This window comes from Littorina saxatilis, linkage group LG2, assembly GCF_037325665.1.
Source record: "Littorina saxatilis isolate snail1 linkage group LG2, US_GU_Lsax_2.0, whole genome shotgun sequence".
In the NCBI taxonomy this organism is placed as follows: domain Eukaryota; kingdom Metazoa; phylum Mollusca; class Gastropoda; order Littorinimorpha; family Littorinidae; genus Littorina; species Littorina saxatilis.
The window spans coordinates 43740599-43767942 of record NC_090246.1 but is presented as its reverse complement, the minus strand read 5'-3'; the positions used below and the strand labels follow the sequence as shown (position 1 = coordinate 43767942).

At 42.1% G+C, this 27344-nt stretch overlaps 1 protein-coding gene across 5 annotated transcripts in view; it reads left to right on the top strand.

Annotated features, from left to right (window-relative positions):
- The window catches only part of LOC138959059 (polymerase delta-interacting protein 3-like), a 162735-nt gene extending 137663 nt beyond the window's left edge, over nucleotides 1-25072 (top strand). For all 5 annotated transcript variants that reach the window (XM_070330416.1, XM_070330414.1, XM_070330413.1 and 2 more), the window contains one exon: nucleotides 22038-25072. In XM_070330416.1, the coding sequence (XP_070186517.1) occupies nucleotides 22038-22167 (130 nt within the window). In that variant the 3' untranslated portion in view covers nucleotides 22168-25072. The remainder of the gene's footprint in view (nucleotides 1-22037) is intronic.
- The last annotated feature ends 2272 nt before the right edge of the window (nucleotides 25073-27344 follow it).

Sequence of the window (27344 nt, the reverse complement as noted above, 5' to 3'; positions counted from 1 at the left end):
TGCACTCCATTTCTCACTTTAAAAAAAAAGTAGAATCATTGACCAATAGAAAAAAACGAGTTTGGAATTTTTTTTGCATATTCTTGGGGAATAAATACCTGAAAATGTAACCCTACCCTCTAAATGGTGACATCATGACAGCGAAAAAAAATATACAGAACAAGTCATGTGAAGCGATAATAAAACATTAAGTTGGTTTGAAACTAAAAGATCAACATTGGAATCAGGGACGAGTCATTAACAATGCTAGTGAGATTTGGCTAGCCGAAACCAGAAGACCGAGACGGGTTGCCTCCGCGAAGCATATGAACAAAACGGGCGATTTTTCTCATTTGAGCAGATTCTCACACTAAGCATGACATATCTGTTTATACATTGGGATCCAGGAAATCCAAAGGATACAATGCAATAACTTTTGAATCTGTAATCAAAAGTGTTATTGTTATTTGCAATTTTTAGAATGTTATGTACCAAATTTTATAATACATTTCATAACTTGACGAAATGTAAAACAAGTCGCGTAAAGCGATATCAAAACATGTAGTCAATCTATAGGCATCAAATTGAAGGATAAACTAAAAAAAAAAACAGTCCGATCGGCGAGACTAAATTCAGATAGTCTCGGCTAACCATACCCGAAAACCGTCGCGGATCACACTCATCTCCGCGAAGCATACTCAACCTGTTTTCTTTAATTCTGAACGCGTTTTTAAAGTAAACATAACATATGTATATATATTTTTTAAATCAGGAGAAGATAAGAACAACAATGCTGTAGTGTTTGAATCTGTAATGAAATATTCGTTTTTGATGACAATTTCCTAGTATATCCACTACTGACTGAACTGTGGCATAGTACCTGGACGCAGTCCCAGTATGTCCACTACAGACTGAACTGTGGCATAGTACATGGACGCTGTCCCAGTATATCCACTACAGACTGAACCTTAATGTCTTGCATTTTCTACAACTACTCTGCACACATAAGAAAACCCAACCCTTCTCGCACGCACACATGCAAGTACGCACGCATCAACACTCACGCATCAACACTCACACACACACACACACACACACACACACACACACACACACACACACACACACACACATAAGCTAACACAAACGAACACGTGCGCACAACGCTCGCGCGCACGCTTAGACACACACACACACACACACGCACGCACGCACGCACGCACGCACACACACACACACACACAAACGAACACGTGCGCGCAACGCTCGGCCGCACGCACACACACACACACACACACACAGCTAGATAATACATCATCTGATATGTTTCCTTGTTCATATGCTTTTTTCAAGTCATAAACGTAAACAATGAATGGTTTTACTGGGATTTTGTGCCGCGTTTTGTATTATCTGCGTTGTTGTCGGATTTAAATACTCTCTCAAAAACTGGGTATCTAATCACGACCGATAAGATTTTCCCCTTTTCGATTAAAAAGTACAATGAGATTTAGTCAGAACCATAACATTATTCTTCCAAAAACACTTATTAACATCCATGTAAAAGAAACACAACTCTGTTCATCAAATTATCTCACCCTTTGCAAGAAACGTATGGCGAAGGCACATTTCGCGCCGCGGTGCAGATGACGTAATTAACTCTCGTGACGAAACGATTGGTTCGTGACGTCGCGTCCTCAACCGTTCATGAATGGCCCTTGTATGAATGGCATTCTTTCTGTTGGGATGACATGTGAACCTCATCATTAGTGACTTGGAAAATCGGTCGGATTTAGGTATCCCCGAAGTCGGTCGGAATTGGATACACTTACCCTACACTCTTCCACACTGACAGGCGTGCGCGCACGTACGCACGCACATATGCAACAATAACAATGACAAAAATCAAACTTTTAAAAGCACTTGAAAGTTAATAAACAAAGCAACTATTGATTCCCTACGATTATATGATCGTGACTGGCTCTCTTTCCAAGTTGGAACGTTTTCAATCTGCTGTCTGACGTCATCAAAGTGTTGAAAAACGTACGGCGATGTCTATAAAACTCTCACTTGACCACAACATTCACAATGCAGTGCATTCAAGGATTGAAAAAAACCACTGGCGTTGATCAGACACAGTCACTGAATGTTGTTATTTTACAAATGAATCTGCTTAACATTTGGTAAGAAATGACCGTCAATAGTGCCGGGCGGTCGTGAGAATTCAAGGTTTTCAGAGACAGACAGTAAATAACGTGCTCTGAAATAAACACATGCCGAAAAATTCTTTAGTCAGCCAGTTGATCATCTGCCTGACAACGGATAGGAAGTATAAAATTGGTCGCATCATGGCAATTTGCTGTGTATGGCGGTCATAGCAGACGATTTGTCTTCAGGACGGTCGTGAGAAAAAATGAGACAGACACCTTGCCCGAGTGACTAGACAGTAAATAACGTGCTCTGAAATAAACACATGCCGAAAAATTCTTTAGTCAGCCAGTTGATCATCTGCCTGACAACGGATAGGAAGTGTAAAATTGGTTGCATCATGACAATTTGCTGTGTATGGCGGTTATAGCAGACGATTTGTCTGCAGGGCGGTCGTGAGAAAAAATGAGACAGACACCTTGCCCGAGTTACTAGACAGTAAATAACGTGCTCTGAAATAAACACATGCCGAAAAATTCTTTAGTCAGCCAGTTGATTATCTGCCTGACAACGGATAGGAAGTGTAAAATTGGTTGCATCATGACAATTTGCTGTGTATGGCGGTTATAACAGACGATTTGTCTGCAGGGCGGTCGTGAGAAAAAATGAGACAGACACCTTGCCCGAGTGACAAAATGACCAAGCGCAAGAAGAATAAGCCGTAGTTAGCCTGTCAAAACCCTTTCATGTCGTGATTTGATGGAAATTGCTACTTATTAAAAGCATGTTACGTCCAAACCTTTTAACAGCCATTCCAACTGAACAGATTTGTAATTAACGTTTTTGAGACAGACACATTTAGAAAAAAGACCGTTTACTTCACATGCGATTGTATCGACTAAACATAAACACATTCATTGGTTTTTTTAACTAAGTGTGTTCATCTATCTCTGTTCTTTGGTTTCTAGTGTACTTTCACTGGATTTCTTTGTGTGTTTTTGTACTGGTGCCTTTGTCTATTGCAATGTGGCTAAAAAGGGAAATCGTGTCTGTCTCATTTCTCACGACCGACCTACCTTTTTCGCTGGTGGGGAATACAAACTTGACTTAAATTCGATCAAAGTTTATTTTTCATATGTAAATTCCGAAGACATTCGACACAGACCAGTGAAAATTCACGACTAAACAAAACGAAACATTTTATTTAATATCAAAGTCAGGGACATACCCGACTCTGAAGACTGTGAAACCTGTCTTTACGGATGCTTCTCTGTCAGGGTGGGGGGCTCAATTAGACGGGCAGATGGTGTCGGGCGTGTGGGACTCAACACAAAGCTCCCTTCACATCAATCTGCTGGAGTTGGAGGCAGTCTCTCTGGCTTTGCGGGCGTTCAGGCCCTTGCTGGAGGGCAGACATGTCAGGATTCACACAGACAACACGACGGTGGCGTCGTATGTGAACAAACAAGGGGGGACACGGTCTCCCAGTCTGTCAGACAAAGCCTGCCTCATTCTGACGTGGTGCAACTCTCATTGCATCCTTCTTTCAGCCATTTTTCTGAAGGGAAGTCTGAACGTCCTGGCGGACAGTTTGAGCAGGGGGGACAAGGTGGTTCACTCGGAGTGGACTCTCTCCCACCAATCCCTGGACCGTCTCTGGTTGCAGATAGACAAGCCTGTGATCGATCTTTTCGCAACGAGGTTTTCGGCGAGACTCCCTCTCTTTGTCTCCCCCTTCCCAGATCCTCTGGCCTGGAAGGTGAATGCCTTGGAGATCAGTTGGGCAAACCTGACAGCGTATGCGTTTCCTCCGTTTTGCCTCCTCGGAAAGGTCCTCAGAAAAGTAGACTTAGAGAAGCCAGCGCTGGTTCTGGTCGCTCCGCTTTGGCCAAGCCAGCACTGGTTTCCCGACCTACTGCGTCTAGCAGTGCGGCCTCCGATCCCTCTCGCCGTGAGAAAGGGGGAACTCGTGCAGCCTCGGTCAGGCATCCCCCACGAAAATCCGCGGCTCCTGAGCCTTCACGCCTGGATTCTGTCCGAAGCGCTTTGCTTAAGGCAGGGGCCTCTGCGTCTACTGTAAAGTTGGTCCGCCACGCCCATAGAGAGTCTACGACTTCTGTATACTCTTCGCACTGGGCAGCTTGGTCTAGGTGGTGCGCGCTTAACGGGGTTAATCCCCTTGCACCTAGGTCTATGCAGGTAGCCAACCATCTTGCGTGGTTGGCAGAGCAGGGAGGTTCTCCCTCTTCTCTTAAAGTACGGAGGTCGGCTATATCCTCAACTCTTTTACAGTTGGGGCGTAAGATCTCACTTGGCGGAGTGATCTCTAGTGTGATTAAGGGCGCTTCCCTTACAGCCGCTCGTGTTAAATCGCAGCTCCCGGCCTGGGATTTATTGTTGGTTTTACGTTTCTTAGCCTCGGAGGAGTTTGAGCCCATCCGTTCGGCTACTTTGATTAATTTGACTCGCAAGGCCGTGTTTTTAACTTTGCTTGCTACTTCCATGAGAGGTAGTGAAATTCATGCTTTGTCAGGTCTAGGAAAAGACATTTCTTTTGAAAAGGACGGATCGTTGTCTCTCAAATTTATTCCTGGCTTCCTCGCTAAGAATCAGAAGCCCGGTCAAGTTTCGCCCGTTTTGCATATCTTACCGTTAAGCACGGTTTTAGCTACTGGAGACCCAGATTTAGCTAATTGCCCCGTCCGGTCGCTCAGCCTCTACCTGTCACGAACGCGGCACATTCGTTCAGAAACCCAAAAGCTACTCTTTATTTCTCTAAACACAGCGAGGAATAAGGATATTGCAAAGGTCACGTTGACCAAGTGGGTATCCACACTGATCAAGCAGGCTTATGCCTGGTGGGAGGCTCAATCAGGGGAGTCTAGGGCAGTCTTGCCTCTCACCGCTGCCAGAACTCATGAGTCAAGAGCCTGGGCTGCCTCTTCAGCCGTCCTCAGGTCTGGTCGTCTGGCTGAAGTGCTAGAGTCAGCATACTGGCGATCAGAGGATGTCTTCATAAACTTTTACCTCAGGGACATCGCTTCACTGAGGCAGGATGGCAGCTCTGCGCTACCAGCGATGGTAGCCGCAGGGCAGGTCCTGCATGGTTGAATTTTTGGTAAGTACCCACCACCTATAGTAGCAATCTGCTATATGTGAGTTGGGTATAGTGTATGTAATTTAATCCAAAATTTTATAAATAAATTTTCATTTAATTAATATACTTACCCAACTCACATCGTTTAATCCCTCCCGCCTCCCCGCTGTGGTGGTATTTGGGACTAAAAAAGGAGTGAGTTGGGCTTCGATGGAATGATACAAATGGCGGCGTATGCGCACGCATACGGAAGTCGGACCGGTAGTTGGTCTGGCCTTATGGGATTGGTCACTCTCTTTTTTAGAGTGGTCTCCCTTGTTACCAAGGGGACGCGTACAGCGTAACCAGCACTGAACTAGAGTTAATTGCTATATGTGAGTTGGGTAAGTATATTAATTAAATGAAAATTTATTTATAAAATTTTGGATTACGAAGTGGTGACACGATTTCTGCGATAAAGATGCCGGTTTTGACGGAAAATGCACGGACAGATCTTCTTGATGCTGGTCTAGCCAACAAATGGCGATTGGACTGGTTGGAGGAAATAGACGAGAACGGCTTGCCGTTTCGGAAATGGCTGCAGAAACTGGATACCCCTGGGCAATGTTTGTGTTCCATCTGCTGCAAAGTTATTAAATATGACAGCATTCCATTTCATCATTTATTTCAATGCCAGTCTGGCAATTTTTGCTTCTTATAATTAAATATTTTGAACTTTTATTTCAGTTGTTCAGTTGTTCACTTTCTATTTCATGTGGTATGGCTGTTGTCAATGTTAATTGTTATCAATTGTGTCGTTGAGTTCCGGATCACCCCATGATTCACAGTCTCATCAGGGGTATCAGCCTCAGAGACTCCAAGACTCCCAGATGCTTTCATTCCTTGGATCTCTTCTTAGTACTGAACTCTCTCCGCTCCTTCCCATTTCAACCACTTGCTTCACCTAATCTCAAGTTCCTAACGTTCAAATGTGCCTTCCTCCTCGCCTTGACCTCTGGCAGGCGCTTTAGCAGTGCTGATCAAGACATATCCGAGGAACAGGATGTCTCCAGACCTGTGCACATCTACGGTTTCTCCGTAATTTCTCCGATTTTTATATGCAGAATACGGTGCTACGGATTTTAATTAAAATTCCGAAATTCCGATGTTTTACTCAAAAACAAAATTTGTGTACTTTTTTTCTGTTTTAAGATGTTTTGACCAATTTGTTGGCCGTTGTGCGGAAAAGACGTTTTCCGATTTACCGGAAGCGCGCGTGTTTTCAGCATTGAGTCTTTGTTCTTAGACTTAGTTCGTCCAGCGTCTGCGTGGCAACTTGTGATTGAAGTGAAACATGGAAAAGAAAAAAAGAGTGCGAGATTCAGATAGTGAAGAGGACACATGCACCAGCTCTGTCACCAAAGAAGAAGAAAACGGCACAACAGTGCTGGAAGTCCAGTTATTCTCAAAAGACAACCTGGAGATCGTAAAATTGTGTACTTTGTGAGCAGAATTATGTCTTGAACTGTCGTTACAGCTTACTACTGAATCATTTTAAAAACTACTGAAAATTGGTTCGTTTACCACTGATGACCGTTTTGAGTGTGCACAGGTCTGTGTCTCCTTTTTGCTCAGGTTCCTTCCAGAATTCCTGGCAAAAAAACAAAGATCAGAGGACTCTTCTCCATTGGTCTTTATTAAGCCTCTCACTATCCTTGATCCGTAGGACCGATCCTGTCAGATGCCTCAAACGCTACATCAGGCGTACCCGAGGCTGCAGACACCCTGGTATTAAGAGACTTGCAGACACCCTGGTATTAAGAGACTTCTCCTTTCTTACAACGATCAGTACAATAAAGATGTTTGTTCTTCTACGGTCTCCAGATGGATCTCCCAAACCATGAAAACTGGCTTATGACGCTCATGATAGGGATGCTTCCTTTCTCTCTACTCACCCCATGAAGTTAGGGCTTGGTCTACCTCCTTGGTCTTAGCCAATAACGTTCCCCTCAGTGTCATCTTTGAGTCAGCCTATTGGAGGTCGGAAAATTCCTTCCTCAATTTCAACCTGCGCGACACTCGCAGATTTCGTGGGGATGGATCCTTCGGCATTGCCTCGATCTCTAGTGGTCGCTCAACAGCAGATCACTGCCAAACCTCATTTCTAGGTGAGCCTGTTCTTTACAATCAGGCAATGGTAAGGTATGGTACAGTATGTGCAATTAAACTGAGACTTTTTTTAAATCTAGTTTTCATAAGCATACCGTAAACTACCTTGTATACGCCCTGCCCCACCCCCCCCCCCCCCCACCCCACCCCACCCCCACTCCAGTTTTGCCCAAAAGATGGGGATGGGCGTTTACTAGGTACTTTACCCATTGCAGGAAGGGTTCCTTTGCTAGAATATAATGATATTTTGGTCATTTGGCATATATAGAAGTGTTCAAATGTGTTATTGCACAAAACTTTCCTCTCACACACACACCACACACACACACACACACATACAACACACACACACGCACGCACACACACACACACCACACACACACACACATACAACACGCACGCACACACGCACGCACACACACACACACACACACACACACACACACACACACACACACACACACACACAAGGAATTCTACAAGCAAGCCACGAAGAAAATCTTGTTGCTTTAGTGTATGTTTACAAGTTCATAACTTCAAAAGATCTTTGTTCCTAACGGCCCTCTACCCGTTTTTGGTCAAAAACTCCTAAATCAACCTCTTCAGACATCACTTCCCGCCCAATATGAAGCTTTTGTTTCTTCTTTTCCCTCCCAGTCCGATGCATCAAAAATGTATTGCGATTCTCTAGCCACTCTAGAATCCTTTTTGTCTACTCCGTGAAAGTTCCTTTTCCAAGGAAGGGAAACAATTAACAAGTCGCGTAAGGCGAAAATACAATATTTAGTCAAGTAGCTGTCGAACTCACAGAATGAAACTGAACGCAATGCCATTTTACTCGTAGCATCGTCAGGCCACCGCTCATGGCAAAGGCAGTGAAATTGACAAGAAGAGCGGGGTAGTAGTTGCGCTAAGAAGGATAGCACGCTTTTCTGTACCTCTCTTTGTTTTAACTTTCTGAACGTGTTTTTAATCCAAACATATCATATCTATATGTTTTTGGAATCAGGAACCGACAAGGAATAAGATGAAAGTGTTTTTAAATTGATTTGGACAATTTAATTTTGATAATAATTTTTATATATTTAATTTTCAGAGCTTGTTTTTAATCCGAATATAACATATTTATATGTTTTTGGAATCAGCAAATGATGGAGAATAAGATAAACGTAAATTTGGATCGTTTTATAAATTTTTAATTTTTTTTACAATTTTCCGATTTTTAATGACCGAAGTCATTAATTAATTTTTAAGCCACCACGCTGAAATGCAATACCGAAGTCCGGGCTTCGTCGAAGATTACTTGACCAAAATTTCAACCAATTTGATTGAAAAATGAGGGCGTGACAGTGCCGCCTCAACTTTCACGAAAAGCCGGATATGACGTCATCAAAGACATTTATCAAAAAAATGAAAAAAACGTTCGGGGATTTCATACCCAGGAACTCTCATGTCAAATTTCATAAAGATCGGTCAAGTAGTTTAGTCTGAATCGCTCTACACACACACACACACACACACACACACGCACACACGCACGCACACACGCACATACACCACGACCCTCGTTTCGATTCCCCCTCGATGTTAAAATATTTAGTCAAAACTTGACTAAATATAAAAAGCAACAATACCAGCAGACTAAATAATCTTTTTTATCTTTTTTGTCTACTCCAATGATCGAAACTGGGAGGTGGGCATTTAGTAGGTACTGTACCCTGTGCGCAGAATTTCATCCAACTCGATACTGGGCGTATACAAGGTAGTTTACGTTACTTACCAAACCTTACACGAATCCCCCCCCCCCTCCTCCCCTCTTCTCCTAGGATGGAAGTTTCAGCAGGGATTTCCACCAAAGGAAAAGTGAATACGCATGCATGTGTTCCGGGATGTCACGTGATAGCCCGGATTATATTAACTCTCAGCTTTTTCCGGGATCCACAGTATTACGGACAGTAATCTTTTTTTTTAAATGATGAGTGTGATTGCTCTAAACCCCCGGGGCTAGGCTATATGGTAAGTATGCTTATTAAAACTAGATTTAAGAAAAAATCTTGAGTTTAAGCTGGTTTATCCCTCTGCATGGTGAGAGTGAAGTCAAGATTTAGCTTTTCAATTAGCGGAATATGCAGTCTGCTAAGTTCAGTCTCGCCAAATAATCTAATTTGCAGGCTTACTTAGGTTCCCAGTTAGTTAGCACACTACCTGGGTACCAAGGGCAGTGACATCTGTATACAGAGTAGCTAGGGCACCTGTTTAAAATGTCACCACATGTGTTAATCATGATGGTAGTGCTCATGAGCTCCGATGTGCAGATTTTGGAAAGAACAGTGCGTCATTAAATTGCTGAAAATGTATATCGGAGCTGTGACGCTTTTCATCACTTGACTGAACATAATAAGGTTCATAAGGTTCAACAGTCAATAAAACCCTCTACAGATTTAATTCCAAACATCACCAACTGCAGTGTTGCTCTCAGGCCTCAGTCTTTGGTCACTGGTGCATATTTTTTTCTGATCTAAAACATTGTTGTGACCATAGGCCAGTCAGCCGGCTGTCCGATGCATTTTGACATGTAGGAGACTCTGATCAAACAAATATTATATATAGAGAGGTTACAACACGAGTGTTTTTTTTATATGGCTTGTATTTCAGTCAAGACCCAGCGGATGAATATCAAGGGACACACGAGCCTTTGGCGAGTGAGTCCCTTTGATATTCCCGCTGGGTCTTGACTGAAATACAAGCCATATAAAAAAAATCACGAGTGTTGTAACCTGTATATCCCTTGAAGACCTAAAAGAAAGTGCGATGGAAACATTAAGCTTCAGTTGTCAATTCAGATGAGGCACTGAAGGCTTAACCTCTTCACATACCTTATTCTAAAGGCATGCCTGTTGATCTATGCCAAGCTGGTACATAATGGCGGTGTCTCTGTCTCCACCAGTTGAAAGCCTCTTACACTGATTTGACTGAATACCTAGTGGTTACACACGCATCTACTGAGATCTTGGACACCTTGATCATCTATAGGGCCTACTGCACGGCAGAAGAGCTAGAAATACACGCAAAATGCATTAAAGAGCCTGTCCGGAGGACTGTCCTAGTCGATGATGTACCGATAAGAGCGTGTGTACCGAAAAGAGCACGCCTGTAACTTCATAGGCATGAGCATAGCCTGAAAACAGCAGTGCTGGTCGGACGGACTGGGTTTTTAGATTGCTAGTTTGACTTCTGTTTTAGTTAAGAGAGCCGGCACCAACGAGCGCACACACTCACACGGCTTGTCATGTTGATCACAAGAGAGAAATAGAACAGCGAATAGAAGGAAACAGATTATGTCCCCAGAATATGACGCAATGGACGACAGAAGTCATGGAATCTATGACGCTGTGATGATAGTCTCTGCAAGTCGAGACTAAAACTCAGCTATATAGCACTGAACGACTCTCGCGCAAGTTCTCATAAGCGTGGTAATCCCTTGCACATCCAGTCGACAGGTACATGTGCATTTTGGAATGTCAAGGACGACAGAAAGTAGAGCTAGCTATGATGTATTTGTTGCACCCTTATTTATCCACTATTTTATGTGTTATAAGAGTGCAATTGATACATCATATGATGCAACAATAATACTCTTAAAATACAAGAAATATACCTATTGTAGATTTACAGAGACAAAGAAGGGAGGTCATGGGATATATATATATACATGTATTACCATGACCTCCCTTCTTTGTCTCTGTAAATGTACTCTAGGTATATTTCTTGTATTTCCATTGTTCTCTTGTTACATCTATGATGTAACTATTGCACTCTTATAACACATAAAATAGTGGATATATAAGGGTGCACGAAATACATCATAGCTGGCTCTACTTTCTGTCGTCCTTGACATTCCAAAATGCAGATGTACCTGTCGACCGGATGTGCATGGGGTTACCACGCTTTTGAGAACTTGCGCGAGAGTCGTTCAGTGCTATATAATGGAAGGGTGCTGGTTCTGAGCGACGCATAGTTCGCGAGATAGGTGTGACCAGATGACGTCATTTATACTTTTGTCATCGGAGATCTTTCGTATTTCAATCAGTGTCATTTCCCAGTTCTGTGTTCTGCGGTCGTTTTGACCGACTTGTCAAGTTGAGAAAACCAATGACACTTCATTTTTGCGAAGCAACTGAATATGAAAAGAAAAGAAAGCGTGCAGAAGTATGTTTGGGTCCTGCAAGACTTTATGACCAACGATGTCTCCCTTGGAAGTAAATGAAGATGTCTGCTTTTCGTCTGCTTTGAAGGTAGGGAGATTTTACAGCGCACACGGTAAATTGCAAGTCGTATTGGACAAGAATTTTGTTATTCTTCATTCTTCGAAGTACCATAGATTTGTTCTTGGCCATATTTTCGACTTTTGCATCGTTATATTATGGGAAAAACAAGTTTGAACGCAAATTCGCAAAGTAATTTTGATCATTTGCTCCGGAACTGCAACGTCGATTTGCCAAAACAAAAAATTCTGGCTCAATATGCGGGAACATGCTGGTAGTGTCATATTTTTTAAATGGGTGTCGAAGAACTGCTCATAATTAACATAGCACTCTGGCCCTGGTTGTTTTTTTCGTCACACCCAAAACCGTTATTTGTTTTGGGCGACGCAGCATTTAATAGCTGAGTTTTAGTCTCGACTTGCCGAGACTATCATCACAGCGTCATAGATTTCATGACGTCTGTCGTCCATCACGTCATATTCTGGGGACGTAATCTGTTATGTTTCCATCTATTCGCTGTTCTATATCTCTCTTGTGATCAACATGACAAGCCGTATGTGTTTGAGTGTGTGTGCTCGTTGGTGCCGGCTCTCTCAACTAAAACTGAAGTCAAACTAGCAATCGTTAAAAACCCAGTCCGTCCGACCAGCACTGCTATGTTCAGGCTTTGCTCATGTGAAGTTACAGCGTGCCTGGTACACACGCCCTTATCGGTACATCATCGACTACGATTGTTCTCTGGACAAGCTGTTTAATGCATTTTGCGAGTATTTCTAGCTCTTCTGCGGCGCAGTAGGCCCTATGGACGATGAAGGTGTCCAAGATCTCAGGAGATGCATGTGTAACCACTAGGTATTCAGTCAAAGCCGTGTAAGAGGCTTTCAACTGACCGGGACAACCAAGCCACCATTATGCACCGACTTGACATAGATCAACAGACGTGCCCTTAGAATAAGGTATGTGCAGAGGTGCCTCATCTGAACAGACAACTAAAGCTTGATGTTTCCGTCACACTTTGTCTTTTAGATCTTCATGGGATATACAGGTTACAACACTCGTGATTTTTTATATGGCTAATGTATTTTAGTCAAGACCCAGTGGGAATATCAAAGGGACTCACTCACCAGAGGCTCGTGAGTCCCTTGATATGCATCCGCTGGGTCTTGACTGAAATACAAGCCATATACAAAACCACTCGTGTTGTAACCTCTATATATCCCATGAGCTGCTTCTTTGTCTCTGTAATACCACTATGGGTATATATGTTGTATTTTTCGGCTTCAATAAATACATAATGGGCTTAAAAAAATGCATCATAGTACCGATTCCAGTTTGGCCGAGGAACTATAGTTCTGCCGACCCTTGACCCTGCACCGAACATGTTTCAGTGGATTGAAGAGTATTGCTTACATGGCTAAACAAAAGCCTGAAAACACAACATTCACAGAAGACAAAACCATGATACGTATCTGAGGTATGCGATTCAATAAACAAAGTGTTTATCTTTACACTTTGGGTGCAGGTCGAGTCAAAAAAGAACAAAAGCGAAGAATCAACTGATAGTTACAGTAAACGAACCTCGCTGTTCTGATTGGAGATGAAGCTAGAGTAACCTCCCTTCCACGAACACTGCACAACTGATCTAAAAATGCACACTGATCTAAAAAAAAAAATAAAAAAAATTGCACTGACACAAGGTGAATCAATAAAACACTATGCAAGACTAAAAATGAAGTGGAAACAACTCTTAACTGCACAGCGGGTCGAGTTCTCCAAGCACAGTTTCATCTAACCTTACGGGCGGGGATGTAGCTCAGTCGGTAGCGCGCTGGATTTGTATCCAGTTGGCGTCAGCGTGACTTCGTCCCCACGAGAGATTTATTTCTCAGAGTCAACTTTGTGTGCAGACTCTCCTCGGTGTCCGAACACCCCCGTGTGTACACACAAGCACAAGACCAAGTGCGCACGAAAAAGATCCTGTAATCCATGTCAGAGTTCGGTGGGTTATAGAAACACGAAAATACCCAGCATGCTTCCTCCGAAAACGGCGTATGGCTGCCTAAATGGCGGGGTAAAAAACGGTCATACACGTAACATTCCACTCGTGCAAAAAACACGAGTGTACGTGGGAGTTTCAGCCCACGAACGCAGAAGAAGATCTAACCTTACGAAACACAAAGTTCAGTTTGAACAGAAGCACGGTGATTGACAGACAAAACCATAACAATTACAAGGTAAATTAGCTTTTCTTGTGTAGCAAGCAGCGTCTGCATTTAAAACACACTCACACACAAAAGTCAACAGCACTGATTCTAAATCTACATTGCAACCTTAGGTAAATTCAGCGACACTCAATTAAACAATGATTGTACCATGTAAACAAACAACATGGTGAAAACATTGTCATAATTCACCCATCAATAGCAACAGCCTCAGTGCAGAACTCAATAAGTCTGCAGCAAGCACTAATCCATTCCTTTTTTGACTCACATGCGAAGCAAAAGTGAGTCTATGTACTCACCCGAGTCGTCCGTCCGTCCGTCCGTCCCGGCGTCCGTCCGTCCGTCCGTCCGGAAAACTTTAACGTTGGATATTTCTTGGACACTATTCAGTCTATCAGTACCAAATTTGGCAAGATGGTGTATGATGACAAGGCCCCAAAAAACATACATAGCATCTTTACCTTGCTTCAAGGTCAAGGTCGCAGGGGCCATAAATGTTGTCTAAAAAACAGCTATTTTTCACATTTTTCCCATTTTCTCTGAAGTTTTTGAGATTTAATACCTCACCTATATATGATATATAGGGCAAAGTAAGCCCCATCTTTTGATACCAGTTTGGTTTACCTTGCGTCAAGGTCACAGGAGCTCTTCAAAGTTGGATTGTATACATATTTTGAAGTGACCTTGACCCTGAACTATGGAAGATAACTGTTTCAAACTTAAAAATTATGTGGGGCACATGTTATGCTTTCATCATGAGACACATTTGGTCACATATGATCAAGGTCAAGGTCACTTTGACCCTTATGAAATGTGACCAAAATAAGGTAGTGAACCACTAAAAGTGACCATATCTCATGGTAGAAAGAGCCAATAAGCACCATTGTACTTCCTATGTCTTGAATTAACAGCTTTGTGTTGCATGACCTTGGATGACCTTGACCTTGGGTCAAGGTCACATGTATTTTGGTAGGAAAAATGTGTAAAGCAGTTCTTAGTGTATGATGTCATTGCTAGGTTTAGCTGAAGGTCAAGGTCATGTCAAGGTCAAGCATGTGAGTCGTATGGGCTTTGCCCTTCTTGTTCGTTTTGGTATGATGAGACGAAGACGAAGGATGAGACGAAGATGCATCACAGTACAGAAAGTAGAAACCCGAAATGTTTGTGAGTTCACGGCATCGACCAATGAGCGTGCACCATACAAAAATCAACTTCTTTCAAGTGCTGTCATTGGCTTACAAAATAAGCTTCTCACGCGTTCACATCGCCAGCGAGATTGTATTTGCAGAACCAAGATGGCGGACCAGCGTCTGCGAAAAGCTGTCTGCTTCAAGGGTTTGTCCGTTGTTGACAAGTAACGAACCCAATCGGGACCAAAAAAGGGTGTCCGCGTCCGCGCCTTTGAGGTGTTCGCTCTTTTAAGGTGTTTTTGAGAGTAAAATACATCCGTCCTCACTTGAATTGTCCGTTATGCAAAGGTGTCCGCCGAAATAAGGGTCCGCTAGATGCAGGTTTTACTGTACTCAATACTAAGACTCACCAATTACTCAGATGAGTCAGAAAACAACATGTTTCTAAGTTAAGGAAACTTGCATGTAAAAAACCAATTTTTATTCAGTACATTTTCTTCTTTGACAAGGGGAATGTCACAGTGAGCCTCCTCTCATATTGAAAAGAAAATCCACAAAGCCAATGTGATTCCCTAAAAATATATGTATGAAATTAGTACAATTAGAAATAAACTCCTTCTTGTGTAAACATTGCCGCTCAGCCTCTCAAAACTGAGCAGGCTTTTACATGGGATCAGACCATCACTCCACTTGGTCACATACCAAATATACATGTTTTATCCGCCCTGATATGGCCCTTCGTGGTCGGCTGGGCGTTAAGCAAACAAACAAACAAAAATACAGGTTTTATCCCATGTAAAAGCCTGGCCAGGTCTAAGACGACAAGCCAGATTGTTCTCACGAGAGAGAGAATGTGCCTTTTATCGAATGGCCCTTTGAAATGTCATTAAATTACATATTCTTACTCCAATTCTCATAAATGCATTGACTTCAGTCTCACATGCTAGATGTCGAAAAACCACTGTACCTGCCCTTAGAATGGTGGTAACCAAGCTAAAAAGAGACGCCATAGCCGTTGCTATGTACTGACCCTGCTCGGTTACCCATAACACCCTGCGCACCACGTGAGCGCCAGCATCCGGAATAATCATTCTCGACTTTCGACGACACACGTAAGACGTGCGGAATTTGACTGCTCACTTGGCTTTCCCTAGCCCTCGTCTTTTTGATGATTCGGGCGCGTGGGAGCCTTTACCTGTTCGCCTTTTGGTGAGACCTGTCCTTTTTGTTGAATTGATTTGTTGTGTTAGCTGCTTGTTACAGCTGCTTTAGAAATTTACTTTTCTAAGTGGACTACGGTGTTCGGCCTTTTAGCTTTTTGACTCACATGCGAAGCAAAAGTGAGTCTATGTACTCACCCGAGTCGTCCGTCCGTCCGTCCGTCCGTCTGTCCGGCCGGCCAGCTTGGACACTATTCAGTCTATCAGTACCAAATTTGGCAAGATGGTGTATGATGACAAGGCCCCAAAAAACATACATAGCATCTTTACCTTGCTTCAAGGTCAAGGTCGCAGGGGCCATAAATGTTGTCTAAAAAACAGCTATTTTTCACATTTTTCCCATTTTCTCTGAAGTTTTTGAGATTGAATACCTCACCTATATATGATATATAGGGCAAAGTAAGCCCCATCTTTTGATACCAGTTTGGTTTACCTTGCTTCAAGGTCAAGGTCACAGGAGCTCTTCAAAGTTGGATTGTATACATATTTTGAAGTGACCTTGACCCTGAACTATGGAAGATAACTGTTTCAAACTTAAAAATTATGTGGGGCACATGTTATGCTTTCATCATGAGACACATTTGGTCCCATATGATCAAGGTCAAGGTCACTTTGACCCTTATGAAATGTGACCAAAATAAGGTAGTGAACCACTAAAAGTGACCATATCTCATGGTAGAAAGAGCCAATAAGCACCATTGTACTTCCTATGTCTTGAATTAACAGCTTTGTGTTGCATGACCTTGGATGACCTTGACCTTGGGTCAAGGTCACGTATTTTGGTAGGAAAAATGTGTAAAGCAGAAGGTCAAGCATGTGAGTCGTATGGGCCTTGCCCTTCTTGTTCAAAGATGGCCGATAGGAAGCAGTAACTTAGTCTGGGGCAGGGAGTGAATCGGCTGCTAGCCTTTTCTTAGAAACCTCTATGTGGGTCTTCGACCCTTCGAGTAGCCCTTCTTTTGTGGTAGCTATTCAGGTGGATAAGGTTTCGGTTTTTTCTCCCTAGCCCCCATCTCCTCTTGAGGAGAATCAGTCAGTGTCCTCCGTTTACGGGGGACTTAACGATGATATGTGTTTTTATTTCTCAGCTGTTTCAGGTTCGATCGGCGGTTCCCGCCCTCTCGTTCTTCAGCTTCGCACCGTGGTCTGGTGAAAATGGCCTGTTCGGTTCAGCCCGGTTTTGCCTCTGGTGGCTCTGGGCTGTTCACGAGCACCCTCTCCTTTCAGGAGGGGGGGCCTGCTCCCTTCCTGCCTAACCACTCTGATTACCTCCGGTATTTCTCAGTGCCAAAGGGGCGAGATAGGGGGGGGGGGGGTGGGGGCGTTCCTGCTTCGCACCGTGGTCTGGTGCAAATGGCCAGTTCTGTTCAGCCCTTTCTGCCTCTGGTAGACTGGGTTGTTCACGAGCACTCTCTCCGTAGGGAGAGGGGGCCTGCTCCCCACCTGCTTTTGTCCGCTCACCTTGTTTTTAGCACAGCTGAGTCGGGCATGCAGTCCCCTTACCGTAAGGACCTTGTTTTAGAGGTTTAGACGCGTCCCCTTGTTTAACGCGTAGGACTTTGTTCTTCTTACTCTGGGCCTCAGCCCCGAAGGGTAGTGAGGCACATGTGTTGTTGGGGTTTTTACCGGAGGATGTAGCCTTGGAGCTTATAGTTCCGTTTTTTCACGGTTTTTCGGCCAGATTTTTTTAAATCAGAAACCTGGTTAATCTCCTCTGGTACGTGTTAATTCCCTCCTCTCGGGAGGATTCTCGCTCCGGGCGTTTTGGATTGTCTAACTGTCTGGTTAGAGTTTTAAAATCCTTTTTGAGTCACTTGAGAAAAAGTGACTCTATGTAATCGGTCAGTGTTAGTCTGTCCGGCCGGCCGTCCGTCCGGCCGGCCGTCCGTAGACACCACCTTAACGTTGGACTTTTCTCGGAAACTATCAAAGCGATCGGGCTCATATTTTGTTTAGTCGTGACCTCCAATGACCTCTACACTTTAACGATGGTTTCGTTGACCTTTGACCTTTTTCAAGGTCACAGGTCAGCGTCAAAGGAAAAATTAGACATTTTATATCTTTGACAAAGTTCATCGGATGTGATTGAAACTTTGTAGGATTATTCTTTACATCAAAGTATTTACATCTGTAGCCTTTTACGAACGTTATCAGAAAAACAAGGGAGATAACTAGCCTTTTCTGTTCGGCAACACACAACTTAACGTTGGGCTTTTCTCGGAAACTATAAAAGTGACCGGGCTCAAATTTTATGTGAACGTGACTCATTGTGTTGTGAATAGCAATTTCTTCCTGTCCATCTGATGCCTCATATAATATTCAGAACTGCGAAAGTGACTCGATCGAGCGTTTGCTCTTCTTGTTTGATTTGCGCTCAGTCATTTGGAACTAAGAGCTATAAGCTCATGTTCTTATCTCTTTACACTGTAGGTGAAAGAGGCTTCTCTTAATTGACTCTCACAAGGAGTTGTTGCTACTTTCGTAGAACAGTCCTACGAGTGGTGGCTTATTGAACACAAAGGGAGGTGGGGGGGGGGGGGGGGGCGTTCAGTCCTCCCTCTGTTCCTTTACAGGTGTTCAGGAGTCCAGAGCCTTGGGTTCTTGTCTCGCTGGTGGTGTTCCTCTCGCCTTTGCGAAGTTTTGCTAACAGCCCTTTGGAGGTCTGATGACGTGTTCATTAATTTTTTACCTTCTGGACATCTCCTGCTCTTAACTTGCCCTCGTTAGTTTCTGCAGGACAGGTTCTTTCAAGGACATAAGTAAGGTCCCTCCACCTTTAGGAGGAATCTGCATTTATGAGAATCGGAGTAAGAATATGTAATTTAATGGAAAATTTCTTAGTAAATTTTCATTTGATTAATATACTTACCCAATTCTCATAGTTAATACCCTCCCATCCATCCCCGCTACCTTATATCCTTGGGGTGTTTGAGTAGTCTCGAATGATTATTCCGGATGCTGGTGCTCACGTGGTGCGCAGGGTGTTATGGGTAACCGAGCAGGGTCAGTACATAGCAACGGCTATGGCGTCTCTCTTTAGCTTGGTTACCACCCTTCTAAGGGCAGGTAATTTGAGTGGTTTTTCGACATCTAGCATGTGAGACTGAAGTCAATGCATTTATGAGAATTGGGTAAAGTATATTAATCAAATGAAAATTTACTAAGAAATTTTCCATTATAACTATAAGTTCAGCACAAGATAATTTGAAAACGGATGAACTTATAGAAAGAAACTAAAATACATCTGACCAAAATGTTCACCGCAAAGCATCCTGATATTATAAGGTTAGCAGATGGCTGACATAGCAGTGGGCATCTGTCAAGACAGGCGCTAACCCCAACCACTGCAAAGGTTAAAAAAATTCAGCTAGACCACAACCTCCAAATTATGATCAGCTGTGAAAGAAAAGCAGTATAATGCTTCATTTCAGTTTATTACGATACTAATTTTACAAATTAAAATAAATAATTATGAAATTAAAAACAGTGCATGAAATTGATTAACATTTTCTTCGTGACATACAGATAAAAAGCTACTACAGTGGAACTCCCCCTTACCGAAATCCCCCTTTTTACGACTACTCCCTTTTTGAGTCACTTGAGAAAAAGTGACTCTATGTAATCGGTCAGTGTTAGTCTGTCCGGCCGGCCGTCCGGCCGGCCGTCCGTAGACACCACCTTAACACTATTGTGACTAGCACTGCCACGGCGTTAACGTCCTGCCTGCCCAAGCTTGCCACCAAGAAACTTCCCAAAAATCAGTAACTGTAAAGAAATCTGTCTAGCAAGCTTGAATTAAGTCCAATCACCACCAAATTTTGTGTACTAATTCAAAAATGGATGCCCCGTTCAGTCGTGCTATTTATAAGTTTGTCACGCGATTTGTTTTAGCAAAGGGGGGTGAAAGGGGGGTGAAAGGGGGATAATTTGTGTTTTTTAACGTTTTTTTGTGTGTTTTATTTTCCACTGCTTTTTTTAAAAGTTATTTTTTAACAGAAAGTATTATTAATAATGTTATAACCAAACAAGGTGTAAAACCTATGAATTAGCTGAAATATTGTTAACATTGTACACAGAAATAAGGAGACAGTACAAAGAAAAAAACAAGCAAATCACGCATTCACTCACAGCATCCTGACTCAAATGAAACAAAACTGTAACACTCACCAAATGATGTCTAGGTAATCCATATTGAATATAAGTCACATTTTCACAACAAAGTACCAACTGTCCACCTATGAACAATTCCAAAAGGATTTGAAGGCTCCAGCCATCCATTGTTATCAGTGCTGCCACGCCCCCATAGCTCCTGCACGATTCCGAGATACATGTTCGTCTAGCAGTATCACCCCCTACCACGTGTAGTTGCCGACTCGTACTAGCAACAACGGGACTGTTTCTTCCTCAATATCACTGCTATTATCGCTTTCTTGAGGCTAAAACGACACGATGTATCATGATCTACAGGATCCTCAAGATCCAACATCCGGAGAATCTCCTCCCGTGACAAGGCTCGCCTTCGATTCATTTTTTTTGTTCGAAAACACCACGCAAATCTGCATTAATTTGATCAAGCCGGAAGAGAAAACCACGTGTATCAAGGGAAACAACTCAATTTACTGCAAGCTTCAAAAACCGGGAAGCAATCACGAGTCGTGTACCTTGTATGTCTAATACTAAAATAGTCGCTTCCCGTCCGTGGGCGTTGCAGCGTTATTACTAATATAGTCGCCTCCCGTCACGAAAGTGTTAACGTTGGACTTTTCTCGGAAACTATCAAAGCGATCGGGCTCATATTTTGTTTAGTCGTGACCTCCAATGACCTCTACACTTTAACGATGGTTTCGTTGACCTTTGACCTTTTTCAAGGTCACAGGTCAGCGTCAAAGGAAAAATTAGACATTTTATATCTTTGACAAAGTTCATCGGATGTGATTGAAACTTTGTAGGATTATTCTTTACATCAAAGTATTTACATCTGTAGCCTTTTACGAACGTTATCAGAAAAACAAGGGAGATAACTAGCCTTTTCTGTTCGGCAACACACAACTTAACGTTGGGCTTTTCTCGGAAACTATAAAAGTGACCGGGCTCAAATTTTATGTGAACGTGACTCATTGTGTTGTGAATAGCAATTTCTTCCTGTCCATCTGATGCCTCATATAATATTCAGAACTGCGAAAGTGACTCGATCGAGCGTTTGCTCTTCTTGTTACGACTGATTTTGCCACCACGGATGCATTTTACTATATAATGAACTCCCAGTGGACGACTCACCCCAAAACACGACTTACGACCCACTTTTTTTTCCCCAATGAAATCACAAGGATGAGACAATGTCAATGTTTTGGTTGCATCCCATCATTAAGAAGATGCGAAAAGAATCAAGGTATAGGAAAGTTAGAGGTGAACAGACAGATCGACTGACAAACGCTGAACACTTTTTAATTATATGCTTGGTCACGGGGTCATATGCGCAGGAAGCATGCGCAACTTTTCTGTCATCTGCACAGTCTTGGCACCTCTGCATTTCCGTTCCGTCTAGAGCGACAGAGTTGGGCCCCGCCCACTTTCATCCCGCCCACCTCGTGAGGAGTGCCTGTGGCCTCGACCTCCTTTCATGATGATCCCAGTTAACAGAAGAGCTTGCACAATCACTGTAAGATATACCAACCCCATTGTTTTTGATGATGATGCGTTTCAGGTACAGATGACATTTTTTTCTGAGCATGTGTGCTGACTTTCTTTTGTTGAGATGGAACCGTTTTTATCCGCTGCATCACGGCTTTGCTTGCTGAACGACTTAATTTTTTTTTGCTTTATTTTTCCAGGACAAGCAAGAAACCGGCAGCACCAGCAAGGACCACCCCTGTGGAGATTCCACTGATTCATAGGGCTCTGTTCAAGACTGGGGTGGAGACAGGCCTTTCAAAGTCTGTGCGCTTTACTGTCAAACTGTGAACTTTTTCAGAGACATTTGACATTATTACCTCTCTTCCTTGAACCTTGGTTTCTTCTTTATCTGCAAAGATCAAGTTAAGAACAGCATATGTGCCAGCTCAAAGTCTGAGTGTACAGTTTCATTTTTTCTCCACTTTTGTGAATTTGTCTGCCTTTTCATCCTTTTTTGGTTGTATGAAGTTATTATGAAAAAAGAGTTGCTCATTCTTTTCTTTAGCAGTTATTATGGGGTCATTTCACTGGAGCAGAATAATGTATTTTATTGAGGATGTTAGGTGCTGAAAGTCAGAACTTTTATCTCACACATTGCACTTTGTGTTTCAGCATAGGTTATTTGTCCACCATATTGTTTTCCAATCTGCCAGAAAGACTTTAACCCTTTAACTGCCTGTAGAATGTCAGCTGACGTCCTGGTTAACTTGCTTTAACAGGCCAAAAAAACGTTCAATGAACAGTGACAGAAGAAGAAGAAAAACAACAAACAAACAATGTGTATGTGTGTGGTGTATTCATTTATACATCAAGAGCACGCTATAAGTTGTTAATTCAGGTAACTACAGGTAATGTTTGTATATGTCTTGGCAGCAAACAGGTTAAAAAGAAACTAAAGTAAAAGACAGAAAAAACACTACTGGTCAAGAGAGAAAACACACAAAACAAACAAGACAATTAACTCTGCCTTGAAAGAAAAACAACAATGAATTGGTTTCAGATAGCCCAAACCAAACCAGAAAGATTATCTGTGCAGAGAAATAAGGTAATGGCCAAAACTCCTGCTGTTTTTATATTTTGTGAACAATGCTGATCGGACTGGACTTCTCAGCAGCACCCCTGGGATTGATCATTTGTAAAATATGAATTTATCTCATCTCAGAATGGTTGTAGATATGACCATAGCATAGAATACGACAGACAGTCGATGAAAGACTGAACCTCTTTTCGTTGTGTAACCGCTCAAAACTGTCCCAAATTTGCCTTTTTGACAATGACATGCTTAACCCATTTTGGACGGGAGCTACCACAGTTCTGTATCACCTCTCACCAATAAAGGCTTGCTAACACATTTTACAGAGACTGTGGTGTCACTAACAGCTACACTGTATCAGTACATTATTAATTCTACATTGTTAAAGGGCAACTATTTGGTTGTGGCACTCAAAATCCATTCAACAGAATGAATTCTCATGTACTTGAAGGCCACCGCAGATGTAGCTCTAGTTTCTCATGATGGCAACGCTAAATTTAGCTCTGTGGCCTTCCACTACCAGGGTGATAAAAAAAAAATGCAACCCACAAAAAGTGCATGTACATCATATTTGGTGAAAATTAATTTCAGCTTATGCATGACAAAATAGGTCAAATAGTCTGACTTTTTTGCAGTTTTGAAAAAAGTTTCCAAATTCGGGGATCGACTCAACAGTATGAGGTTTGAAAGTGAGCGGTAGCCAAACTAGACCGATTTAAGCCCTCCAGTCGATTTAAGCCCTCCAGTCGACGCGCGTTGATACAATCACCCATCAGGATTTCCCCCAAAGCTGACGTTACTTAAAATAGAATGAGTAGTTCTGGGAAATTGTTCATCAGACAGAGGTACTCGATAATTATACAACCCTTTGGTAAATTTGATCTTTAATACATCACTCCAACCTTTGGAATTAATTAGAATGAATGAAATACAAGAACAACAACGTTCTGCCAATCTCACTCGAGGTATGTTATTCATATATTGTTCAAATTCGCAAAATCAAGGTTTTCGCATTAAAATTGACCAAAAATCAATACTGCTAAAACAAAACATGTTCTGCACGTCAGTAAAAGGAACAATCAAATCTGCATCCAAAACAGTCAGTTTTGTTCACATATCTTGTCTAACAATGACATTATGGCATGCTGAATGGTGTAGGTGTCATTCCTCAGAGAAGCGGTAAAAGGTGGGGTTTTTTGGTGGGTAATGAGACCAAAAAAACGGTACAGTAAGTCCTCAACACATTGCCTTCAAACTTTCGGTGATTTGTGCTAACACATGTCGTAAAGTACATACAGAATTTTAAGTCATTTGACACATTAGGTCTGCTGTTAATGTTATTTGACATGCCAGAAAGAGTTCTTAAATTGATGGTAGGTCTTTGCTGGTTTATCGAAAAAATTAATTTGTTAACTTCAAGAACAAAAACAGATGCGCCACATACTCAAATTTCATGTACATATTTGATCAGACATGGGTTGTTTGAGGATTTCAATGCGAAAGTAGTCTTTAAGAAGTTGACTCATCCAGAGCGCTGAGCGCAAATGTCAGCCTACGCCTTGCAAAGTTTACTGCTGACATGCTTACAATCATGGCTCTTGAAAGAGCATTTTCCAAGAATTTGTGTGTGCGTTTAAACAAGTGCGCTGTGAACAGGCATAGTTGAAAATTTATTAAATTTAAGGGTAAATTGAAGCTTTCATTTTTCTTAATGCATGTTAGGGGGCCCGGTAGCTCAGTTGGTAGAGCACTGGGCTTGTGATCGGAAGGTCGCAGGTTTGAATTTTTGCCGGGCCTGACATGTGCCATGTCCCACCCCTGTGTCCCCACAATGGCACAATCTGCATGGATAATTGATATGGCTTTCTCCTCTTATATAAAAATTGCCAAGTTGTGCCTATCCTGAATTTTTGTTGATTTTTTAATTGGTACCTTGCGCTTTTGTCAGGTCGATTTTTGGGGAAACTCTTATTTGGGCGGCGGTCATGTGACCTCTGTAAAAGAAATCTTTGATCAGAAGTGTGTGCCAGACAGCCAAAGTTGAATGCTTTAGTTTGGGTATAAAAATGGGTGCGATAATTTTTTTGCTGAGTTTATATTTGTCCACATTGTTCAGTTTCTATCTTTTTATTGTAGAGAGAATAAAAAAAAATCAAACAAGAAGAGCAAACGCTCGATCGAGTCACTTTCGCAGTTCTGAATATTATATGAGGCATCAGATGGACAGGAAGAAATTGCTATTCACAACACAATGAGTCACGTTCACATAAAATTTGAGCCCGGTCACTTTTATAGTTTCCGAGAAAAGCCCAACGTTAAGTTGTGTGTTGCCGAACAGAAAAGGCTAGTTATCTCCCTTGTTTTTCTGATAACGTTCGTAAAAGGCTACAGATGTAAATACTTTGATGTAAAGAATAATCCTACAAAGTTTCAATCACATCCGATGAACTTTGTCAAAGATATAAAATGTCTAATTTTTCCTTTGACGCTGACCTGTGACCTTGAAAAAGGTCAAAGGTCAACGAAACCATCGTTAAAGTGTAGAGGTCATTGGAGGTCACGACTAAACAAAATATGAGCCCGATCGCTTTGATAGTTTCCGAGAAAAGTCCAACGTTAAGGTGGTGTCTACGGACGGCCGGCCGGCCGGACAGACTAACACTGACCGATTACATAGAGTCACTTTTTCTCAAGTGACTCAAAAATTACTATGGAACAATCTTTCTGAAGAAGAGATCTTCTAAAGAAGGATTGAGCAAATATTTGTATATCTTTTATAAGACTTTTTTTCCTATTCTCATCTATGATCCAAACAAAATGATCAAACTGCTATTATTAATGTCTCAGGTCACTAATCATAAAAAAGTAATATGTCATTTGAAAGGCCAAACATTTAACTGGTATAACTCTCAGAGATCAGGTTATTAGGTTAATAGTTCATAAATGACCAGGTTTCAAAATACGTAACTTTTGGGTTGTCCTTCAAAACAGTGTCTTTTGTCAAGAACCATGAAAAACATATTTGAAAGAGTAGCTGGGTAATGATACAAAAGAAGTTTCTACAAAGTTGAAGAAAGTTACATGAACCAAGGCTGCTCCATATTCTACAAACTGACAAAAGAAAAGGGAAATCAAAACTGGGGGAAAGGGAAAAACTCTGACATGACAATGCCTGTCTCCACAAAATAAGGTCCATAACTCCATTCTTAACAGTCCAAATGATCCTTTTTTCGACTCGCACATTCTTCAGACCCGATTTCACCCCTTGTGATTCTGGTTATTCCCTCTTTGAAAATCAGACTTTTTGCTAAGAAGTTTTACTGCATCAAGGACCTCAAAAAACCTGTCAAATCAGAGCTCAAAAGCAACCCCAAATAAGACAAATTATGGCCTCTCTTATTGGCTCAGACACTTAAGACTTTGTATCGATGTAGGGAGGACAGTATGGCAGCGTTAATTTGTGTGAAAATCACATTTGATCATTTTGTTTGGATCATACCTCTTATTTATTTTTTATTTTATTTTATGCAATTTATATCGCGCACATATCTCAACCACGGATTCAAGACGCAGGGATTTATTTCCTTATTGGCCTACTCTTTCTGTTAAACAAAACAAAAACATCACGATAAAACAAAAATAAAACATTAGTTTCATTCAATACTAATGTGAATTTAAATTTGTTTGTCACACAGAGCATCTCAGCCACACCCAGTCTCTCGGTGATTGTCACACACAGCCACTGTTTTAAAATCTTAAAGGCCCACTCTGGTTCTTTAAAAAAGCTCGCCTCACAATCTTAAATATGGTTAGGTTCAAGTTTCACGTGGGATAAAACCATTACTCCAAATAGTAACATACCAAAAAATAAACACCCTGACCAGTGCCTTGTACGAAATTAATACTTTAAAAAATGCCACAGTGCGCAGAGTGGACCAAGACTGGGTTTTGTATGTGACCAAGTGAGGGGGCAGTCTTATCCCATGTAAAAGGCGGAGTGGCCCTTTAAAGTCACTGTCAGCAAGAGTTATCACAATCCCTGTCACACACACTCACATTCCAAAGTCAAGGGATCTATTAGATTTTTTGATTTTTTTATAACTAGATTGTCCCATCACTGGGAAATTCGGGTCGCTTCCTCCCAGTGGAAAGCTAGCAGCAACAGAGTGAAGTTTTTCAACCGGAGCTGTGCCAACCATTCCCGCTGTCGTCTTGCACTTGCAGTCAATTACTTCGTTTCTCGTCCTTTATCATTCACAACAAATGTGTAACAAATGTCTGTCTCTCGATCTTGTCTGTTACGGACATCCTTAAACGCAGCAGCTACTGACCATTTTCATGTGCAAAAGACTCGCTTCCAAACTTTCGCTTTGAATCCGGTGTTGTGCGTTCAGATTTCCCCTGTGTTCAGATTTCCCCTGCGGCCTTGTTG